The following is a 10,576-nucleotide window of genomic DNA, read 5'->3' as shown; positions in this document are numbered from 1 at the left end:
TTCCTATGTTATCGCTATGTAACTGATTCACTAAAGCTCACTCCGGCCTCCTCAGCTTCACCGGCCTCATTAGTTCCTATGTTATTGTATGTAACTGATTCACTAAAGCTCACTCCGGCCTCCTCAGCTTCAGAACCTCATTAGTTCCTATGTTATTGTATGTAACTGATTTACTAAAGCTCACCCCGGCCTCCTCAGCTTCACCGACCTCATTAGTTCCTATGTTATTGTATGTAACTGATTCACTAAAGCTCACTCCGGCCTCCTCAGCTTCACCGACCTCATTAGTTCCTATGTTATTCTATGTAACTGATTCACTAAAGCTCACTCCGGCCTCCTCAGCTTCACTGGCCTCATTAGTTCCTATGTTATTCTATGTAACTGATTCACTAAAGCTCACTCCGGCCTCCTCAGCTTCACCGACCTCATTAGTTCCTATGTTATTATATGTAACTGATTCACTAAAGCTCACTCCAGCCTCCTCAGCTTCACCGGCCTCATTAGTTCCTATGTTATTCTATGTAACTGATTCACTAAAGCTCACTCCGGCCTCCTCAGCTTCACCGGCCTCATTAGTTCCTATGTTATTGTATGTAACTGATTCACTAAAGCTCACTCCGGCCTCCTCAGCTTCATATATGTTATTGTATGTAACTGATTCACTAAAGCTCACTCCGGCCTCCTGAGCTTCACCGGCCTCATTAGTTCCTATGTTATTTTATAATAACGCAGGTGGAGGTTGTTGAGAGCTTTTACATGTTTAATATCAGGGAGACGCAGTTATGATTAGAATTTATGTTTTATGGATAAAATTCAAATAAAAACAGAAAACAAGCAAATGAATATTGGAAGACTTACAAAACAGTGTCTACAAATAATAAACCTATTACTGATTAGTAAAACAACAAGTTATTGTCAGACAGTAATTACAAACACTGGTCTCTGGTTCTGTAAACATCTAACACTTGGCGCTGCAACAAAACATCAGCGAATGTACAATTTACACAAAGAAGAGACATGTAACATAATCAATAAACTGTACATTGTGTTTTCTAGTAAACCAGCTATACAAACACACTGCACGTGCACAAATATATTATCTATGTAGAGTATGAGGCAATGATACAGGCGGTGATCATCACATTTACTGTTGTCTACGGGACAGAGGGGGGGGGGTTATTAAGCAGTACTTATTCACTAATTTTCTATTCAATAATTATATATCTCTTACTTAAATCAGCAGCAAATACAGATAATAGAGAGGAAAACGCAGAATGAATTGGCACTGTTCTCATCCATCTCTGTGCAGTGGTTATACGCCTGGTACTGGGGACGTCACATACAACTGGACCAGAGGTGGATAATGTGTTAGGGCTCAGCATACAGGGGACAGTGATTCAGTATCAGCTGAACAAGGGTTAATAACCAGTGGTAACCAGTCTCCCACAACCTAGGAGAGGGGTGGATAAACCTTTTTGGAAATATGTGCCCAAATCCGTGATAATCTTAATGTGCTCATGGTACCTTTTTTAGCATTAAAAGAAACTAATATTCCTTTGTCTTTTACATGCGTAACATATACTAACAAGTAAAGCTTAAAGGGAGAATCAAGTCCAAAATAAAATTTCATGATTCAGATAGGGCATGTCATTTTAAACAACTTTGCAATTTACTTTTATCACCAATTTTGGTTTGTTCTCTTGGTATTCTTAGTTGAAAGCTAAACCTTGGAGGTTCAAATGCTAATTTCTTAGTCCTTGAAGGCCGCCTTTTATCTGAATGCATTTTGACAGTTTTTCACCACTAGAGGGCATTAGTTCATGTGTTTCATATAGATAAAATTGTGCTCACGCACGTGGAGTTTCCTAGGATTCAGCACTGATTGGCTAAAATGCAAGTCTGTCAAAATAACTGAAATAAGGGAGCAGTCTGCAGAGGCTTAGATACAAGGTAATCACAGAGGTAAAAGGTGTATTATTATAACTTTGTTGGTTATGCAAAACTGGGGAATGGGTAATTAAAGGGACACTGAACCCAAATGTTTTCTTTCGTGATTCACATAGAGCATGAAATTTTAAGCAACTTTCTAATTTACTCCTATTATAAATGTTTCTTCGTTCTCTTGCTATCTTTATTTGAAAAAAAAAGGCATCTAAGCTTTTTTTTTTTTTTGGTTCAGAACTATGGACAGCACTTTTTTATTGGTGGATGAATTTATCCACCAATCAGCAAGGACAACCCAGTTTGTTCACCAAAAATGGGCCGCCATCTAAACTTACATTCTTGCATTTCAAATAAAGATACCAAGAGAATGAAGACAATGTAATAATAGGAGTAAATTAGAAACTTGCTTAAAATCTCATGCTCTATCTGAATCACAAAAGAAAAAAATTGGGTTCAGTGTCCCTTTAAGGGATTATCTATCTTTTTAAACAACAAAAATTCTGGTGTTGACTGTCCCTTTAACTGCTGATACATAGCACAGACTCACGAGAAAGATATGAAACCCAAAAATGTTCTTTTGTGATTTAGACAGAGAATGCAATTTTACAGATGTTTCCAATTTACTTTGCTCCGATTATATTCTGTGTTGAAAGGATACGTAGGTAGGCAAGTTGAGCATTATTTGGCAGGAAATAGTGCTGCCCTCTACTGCTCTTTCAAATGGATAACATTCTTGCAAAACTGCTGCCATATAGTGCTTCCGGCACGTGCACGCTCCTGAGCTTATGCCCTGCTTTTCAACAAGAGATACCAAGTGAACAGGGCGGAAAAATGATAATAGAAGTAAATTAGAAAGTTGTTTAAAGTGGCTGCCCTGTCTGAATCATAAACATTTGGGGTTTCATGTCTCTTTAAGGGACACTGTACCCAAAAAAATTCTTTTGTGATTCAGATTGAGCATGAAATTTTAAACAACTTTCTAATTTACTCTTATTATCAAATTTTCTTCATTCTCTTGGTATCTTTATTTGAAATGCAAGAATGTAAGTTTAGATGCCGGCCCATTTTTGGTGAACAACCTGGGTTGTCCTTGCTGATTGGTGGATAAATTCATCCACCAATAAAAAACTGCTGTCCAGAGTACTGAAGCCAAAAAAAAGCATAGATGCCTTCTTTTTCAAATAATGATAGGAAGAGAACGAAGAAAAATTGATAATAGGAGTAAATTAGAAAGTTGCTTAAAATTGCATGCTCTATCTGAATTACAAAAGAAAACAAATGGGTACAGTGTCCCTTTAAGCATTTTAATTGCGGCCAATAAAACCAGGGAATACTGTCAGAGCCCAGAGAAGAGCGCCAGTAAATTTGTTATGGGCTCTTGTACCATAGGTTTGCATCAGAGAGGGCAGCAGTTGGCACAGTTGTCATCCATGGGCACAAAACAAACATTCTGTGCTCCCTGGTTGCTAAAATAAAATAGATTTATTCTTTTTTTAAATGAAAAATCTGACCCCGGATGTAGCATTTTTATGTATATTAACTTCTTTCAATCTGCAGTCTCTGTAGTAACTTCAGACTGTAACCACCCGCCGGGCGAATCCTCTTTCCCCACTGGCAGTGGGCAGCCGTAAGGGCTATTACCAGAGTCTCACTGTGTAACCACTGCTTCAGCCCAGAGCACATAGTCAGGGGCTTAAAGGGACAGTCAAATCAAAAAATGTTATTGCTTAAAAAGATGAATAATCCCTTTATTACCAATTTCCCAGTTTTGCACAGAAAACATGGTGTATTAATACACTTTTTATCTCTATGAGCGTGAGCACACTGTTATCTATATGGCTCACATGAACTAGCACCCCCCTGTTGTGAAAAGCTAATAAAAAAGCATGTGATCATGGGGCTGTCTTTAGTGACTTAGAAACAGACAGAAAAGTTTAAAGGTTATGAAGTATATTAATATAACAATGTTGGCTGTGCAAAGCTGGGGGATGGGTAGTAAAGGCGTTATCTATCTTTTTACACAATAAAAAAACTGTGTTGACTGTCCCTTTAAATTACTTATTAAACTGCTGCAGCGTTTGACGCAATATGATGTACATCTGCGTCACACAAGATCACAAATAGCAGCAATGGGAAATTCTTAGTAATAAATAAAGACAGAGAATTCCAATAAGCCACTCACTTGTAGAAAGGTCAGATAGTATTGTACTGGGCTAGATTCACTAACAGCTTCTCAAGTCTCACCTGTTTCAGTGTTAACGAGAAAATAAAGAGGTACACGATTATTAGTGAACATGGGTGTAGAAGACCATAGGAACAGGGGCCGCAATCCGATATAAATCGTCGTCCGCAAAAGCCGGCGACGCCAAATTTTGCGCGGGTTTGGTATCCTATATACGGCGTAACTTAGAAGTTACGTGCGTATATTTCTGCCTTCGCCCGTATTATTTTTACCCTTTGACATACAAAACACTCGCAGTTTGGTATCCAATATACAGCGTAAGGACTTACACACGCAGATTTCAGAAAATCTACTCCATTCTCATCTCGCCACAAATTGCAGGTGCAGGAGCCCTTGCACTGACTAAAAAACCAACGTAACTCCCTGGAAACCTTAACAAACACATACATTTAAGCAGCATCTCAAGGTTAAAGGGACAGTATACTATGATATTGCTTTTTTAAGGTTTATTTGTGTATTTGAAATAGTCAAATGAATTGTGCTTATAGGTACTTTATCACATTATGGACATATACTTGCTTATTTAATGTAAATTGGATTACCTTCATCTCTTTAGAACCCACTGGTGTAATTTATTCTAATGCTAACAAAGCTTGGCACTGATGCCAAAATATAAAAAGGGACAGTCAACTCCAAAGAAAACCTTCTTTTAAATAGGGCATGTTATTTCTAACTACTTTCATATTTAATTAGAACACTTGCTTTGTTCTCTTGGTATTCTTAGTTGAAAGCAAAACCTAGGATGGCTCATATGATCATAACACCTTCTTATCATTTATAACACCTTCTAATTACGTGGCGCATCTTTTAGAACTTGCGGTTATTTTTTACGATTCGTAGCCTAATTTGCATCAAACTACTCTTTATTGAGACTTTACGTGAACAAAATACTGGCGTAAGTACTTGCGACAACGAAAATGTGTATTTGCACACATTTTAGTTGATCGCCGGATTTTCCTACTTACGCCAGTTTAGCATCTGACGGCGCAGTATATTGGATAGCTCGAGTTGCGAGGTGAAATTACGGGTGGAAAGGGTTCCCTTGCATGCGCCGAAAACTACGCCGTATATCGGATCGCACCCAGGATAGGCAGGAGGAGAAGGATATATCCCATTGGGTGGTAACTGGAAATGAAAAGCTTTTTTTAATCATTTACATCTTTTTCATAGAACAAATTTTATTGTGATTAATAAACTTGTTTTGTGGTTTGTATGGGTTTGTGCTAATAGCGCTGATCTTGTACCTGAAGCATCACAGGATATCTCTAATGCTCAGATATCAAGTTTAGCGCAAACCCATCGTAAACAATCGCAGACAATTTGTAAATCTCTGCAGACAGAGCTGTACGGACACACAACGTGGATTATGGCTCAGTAGGAACAGGAAGCGTCACAAATGAAGGTCTTTCTGCAGAAACTGAAAAATTCAGGGAAAACAGAGTATGTCACAGGACAACTAAACGGAACTTTATTACTGAGAGAAAATACTGTTTTATATTTCTGTGCAAATGTAAAATATACACATATCTGAGTATACAGAGTCACACGGATACCCCCCACATACGTGTACAGGAGGTTGTATAACAACGCTAATGTAACCATGACAACGCTGCTTTAATATTCACATTGTACAATATATACACAAATAAAACCACACTTGTGCTACTGAGGTTATTGCCTACTTGGCATACTGAGGTTAATTATCTAATCCATCATCACCTCTCCTCGGAATCTGGTTTTGAGTAATGGGGCCCAATTCCAGAGAGCTAGGATTAGAAGTAGCTTTATAGGTTCACTAGCTCAGACATTATCCCACTGGATACTCCGCTAATGTGACCCAGAAGTGGGATTGCTCTAGGCCACATCCAGCTTTCAAACATGATATTATCTACTCTATTAAAATGACAGGGCTCCATAATACCCATAATGTAAAACCAATCCAAGGAGTCTGATGAGAATTATTATGGTGTGTTATTTACTAAAGTGCGAATCAGCTGCAGCACATAAATGAAAAACATTGGTCTTCACCACAAATTAAGTCTGAAAAGTCTGATCAGATGTCTCCAAATCTAGTTTTCGAGTGCAGCAAACAGGCCAAGTTTCACAATCTGTGCATTTTAGTACTATACATTGTAACTCAATTATTAATCTGTGCTTAATGAGTTATTAATGCAGCTTTCTCATAACAAATGACCCTACATAAAAGTGTAGTGTTGCTGAAAGTACCAAAGCTATCTCTACATGCACACAATGGGTCGTCTTATGGACGACCCATTGGCAACAACACAGGTATAGCCGATATGGAAGTAATTTAGAGGACTGAGCATTTAGAGACTATGGTAGGGTTGGCGCTTTCAAGCAGAGCAACATCACACCGTTAAATAAGTCAAATGTATAATTTTTCTTTGCTCCAAAACAAATGACATTTAAAAGCATTATTAAGTGATATAGTGACTTTTACCTACTACCATACACAGACATTCTGACCGATATGGCACTTTTCAATAGGAAAGCTTATAAACTGGTACAGGGTAAGTAACTATACATCTACTACAGTTTTACAGTTCAGATGGAAGACAAATTGTTTTTCAATTCCAGATAAACGTATTTATGAAAATCAGTTTCTGATGATTATATGTGCAGTTCAGTTGGTGAGATATTTGTGGTCCATGATCTGCTATTTAATCTTCTTTAATCGTCTATAACAATACCCAACACTGGCAACTAATGACAAATACATCTATTTGAAGAAAATTCACTTCATATGAATGTAACAGCTTTGACAGAGTATTGAGTAAGGAATTCCAAGGATCCTGTGCATGACAGTGAAAAAGACCCTCAAGCATCAATACAAGAATGTTACAGAAACCGGATACAGTTCTATATTTGTTACATTGCAGGCCACGTTATTCCCACTCTGTAAGTTTTAGAACCTGGTGACATCATGTAAATGGTAAAAGAAATTGGAGCAATTTGAGCATTCATATTCGAGCAGGATGTTTTTGTATCTCAGCCTGTGATAATCAGTATCTAGGGGTGAGACCATGGGATAAATGGGAGGAATGGCAGATTTTTACCTGAGTTCCTCTGGTTAAAAGGATAAAAATTATAAACTTAAACCTGACAGTTCTTAATTATCCTTAAAAAAAAATAACTTTAAGTCCTGTGATTGACAGATATAACTTAAGGACACTAAAACATCAGTGTGTTTTCTTACATAAAACAAGTCTAATTCAACCAAATGTACAAAGCAAAAGGAGTGGAATAACTCTCTGTTTCAGAAGAGTGGCCCCCTGGTTTATGTGCCATTTGTAGTAAACAATAAGTACAAATTACTGAACTTCCCTTTCTAATTATCAAGATCCCTGTCACAGGTTTAAATGAATAAAACATGTAAATGTCATCAATAAAGCGTTCCAATTCCTTCTAGGTCCACCAAAGGCCAGTTCTATAACACTCTTGTGTAACAAAATGCAACAATCTGACAACATGTTTAAAAATGGTATCTGATCATTGAGTTCTTATGTTCTGCTTATGTTGTTTGCCATTGGAATGTTACTTTAGAAAGTTAACCCTGAAATATGTAAGTGGTTAATAGTACAACTGAGGGTAAAATGTACTAATATTTATGTACTACAGTCCACAACACATTGTTAAAGGGAAATTTACCATCTGATTATATATTTTTACAAATAAAATCTTCTTTTAAATCTTAAATTTAGTGTAAGATTTTTACAAAAGAAAGAATTAGAGAACACTTGCATTTCTTGAACTTCTTCATACCTTAAACAATTATTTAATGGTAGATTCCATTTTACCAGTTGTTTACCATAGAGGACTGTAAAATAAACTATCGCAATTAAGCATGAAGATAATGCTCAGTGTGCTCAGTTCTGGGCCAGTATGTCAGTCACCAGGTCCAGAAACAACATTAAATTAAACTTAACCTACCATGCAAAATGATTCTGCCTTGAAACAGCAAGAGGGAGAAACATCACGGATACAGCAGATAAACCAATGGTCTGAATGAATCATCTTATTATTTACAGTGCAACTGCCACGATAAAGCCCATGTGCAATGTGTCCATGCCATAGATTACCCAGCAGGCCAACTCATCCCATTCTTCTGTACCCTACTCAACTAAGGGAAGGTTTTCATCTCCAGTGTATCCACTGTCACAAAAGAATGAGAACACTGTTGTACCATGAAAATTTTGAGAAACATTCTCCAATAATTAACTTGTCTATCTGTGTCTCTGCCTTCTGCACAGATAACATCCAACTATCACACATTACTAAACGGATGTCCCTTTCACTAAAAGAGTAGAGCTTGTGCTTAGCTTAAATATTCTACACTGAGATATGTATGTTGTGAAGGATATTTTACAACTTCTCAATATTATATTCCAGTATGAAAATGTTTTTTAGTAAACATAATTCCAACACCTTCCATGGTTGGCACTGGACATAGTGAAGCAACTCCTTGTAAGTAAAACCTCAGATTGCTCCATCTAGAAGCTTGTGGCTGGGTGTGCGGAGGAGCATCTAGACTTTACTGATCTCCATGTTAGGAGCATTGTGTAGATGGAGATTTTAGGATCCTACGCTTGTCTGCGCTGAGGCAGGTGGGACAGTGCAGTAGGTAACAGTGCCCAGTAGCAAATGGCAGGGGTACATATTAGATTAGGCAGCAGATGTGCTACTAAAACTATTTCTATTGCATCAGTTCCCATACAGACCATAAACTGTATCAGTATTTACCCAGCACCTGCTCAAGCATCTCTTTGTGGAATGCCACATTACCTATAATAAATACTGCTGGGCTGAATAATATGTGCTTCACTCTGTCATTAAAATATTTATAGTTGCTGAAAAATTCTGTTTAGGTTGTAAAAATACAGACCAGAAAAAAACCCTGCATTGCTTGGCTCCCAACTTTCTATTGACCCAGATAAATTCTCCTCACTAATCTTGGCACATGGGCAGATTGTATGGTGATGAGATAACCCTTTGTGTTCTGTTTACTCAATATAAACTTTGTGTAATACATAAGGGATGTTAGTAAACTAATGATCTACACCTATTGCTAAAAAAACCCTGCAAAGTGAATTCCTCACACATTGGCAGGAAAATTAAACCTGGCCCCATTGTTATGAATGGGGAGCTGCACAGATAACCTCTAATCCACCTGAGGGTGGGATTATAGGGTTTATACGGAATGCTCATGTACACACAAAAAGCTACAGAGATATCCCAGGTGACGGGTATGTCAGTCAGTTGTGTATGACCCCAGGATTGGCGAGGTCACCTTTTGCGCCCTGGTGTATTCCTCAAGTAACAGGAATCAGCTTCTGGCTATTCTGTGTTTCTCTTCTTATCATAAAGATGTCTTAATGTTTTATATTGTGCTTGTAGCATCCTCCATAAACTAGCACCCACTCAAGGACTGCAATAGGAAGCTTGACAAGGGTTTTTAGACCCCAACCATCCGTCTGGGCTGCTTCAACAACAATAAAAATTGAGGTTTATAAAAATAAAAAATAAACTAAAATTCACATGTAAACTAAACCTATAAAACTGAGAAAATCTACTTGTTTGAGATGCCCTGTCCCAGCTTCTTATCTTAGGAGATTAAACATTCCACACACAATAAACTGTGTCCGTACGATAATACTATGGGAAGAAGAGATGGGGTCATCTCGCAGTAGAATTCCTCTGCTCAGCAGCTGAAGGGTTGTAGTTTTTCCTCCACATGAATGGGAGAAGGTTACAGTTTTTGCAGGTCTCTGCTTGATGCTCTGGGTGATGGGGTGAGGGACAACAGAGGGTACGTCTGGTCTGGATGGTTAGGACAGGGGAACGAGGGAAGAGATTCTCATCCGTACCATCAGCGGTGCCCCTTGCCTTCCACCGGGCCCCTGCACCAACCGGTTACACTTTAGAGTCTTGGTTGTGGGCCTGCCCGTTGCTGCCCTGTACTGTTAGAATCATCTCATCCTTCTGCACCTTCTCTGGGTTTAGTGGCTGAGCTTCAGGAGGGCACTCGCCTGCTGAACGTGAGATGGAGGCATAGGGACCTATCCGGTGCTCCGCAAGGGCGGGGCCCCAGTCCTTGCTGGGTTTAACTGCGTTCTTAAACCTCTGAAAGCAAAAGAGAGTAGTGAAGACACTGATTCACAGTCACAAAACAATAAGGCAGGACATAACACAAATGTAAGAACGGAAAACAGAATTTATGCTTACCTGATAAATTACTTTCTCCAACGGTGTGTCCAGGCAACGGCGTCATCCATAACTTGTGGGAATATCTCTTCCCCAACAGGAAATGGCAAAGAGTACAGCAAAAGCTGTCCATATAGTCCCTCCTAGGCTCCGTCCACCCCAGTCATT

The 10,576-nt window shown here is 38.5% G+C and overlaps 1 protein-coding gene across 1 annotated transcript in view; it reads right to left on the bottom strand.

Annotated features, from left to right (window-relative positions):
* Nucleotides 1-780: 780 nt before the first annotated feature.
* Nucleotides 781-10,576, bottom strand: part of SLC6A9 (solute carrier family 6 member 9) — a 300,045-nt gene continuing 290,249 nt past the window's right edge. The window contains exon 14 of the mRNA XM_053693400.1: nt 781-10,327. Within this exon, the coding sequence (XP_053549375.1) occupies nt 10,118-10,327 (210 nt within the window). The 3' untranslated portion in view covers nt 781-10,117. The remainder of the gene's footprint in view (nt 10,328-10,576) is intronic.

Source organism: Bombina bombina, chromosome 10, assembly GCF_027579735.1.
Source record: "Bombina bombina isolate aBomBom1 chromosome 10, aBomBom1.pri, whole genome shotgun sequence".
NCBI classification, from domain to species: domain Eukaryota; kingdom Metazoa; phylum Chordata; class Amphibia; order Anura; family Bombinatoridae; genus Bombina; species Bombina bombina.
This window is presented reverse-complemented; position numbering and strand designations above follow the sequence as displayed.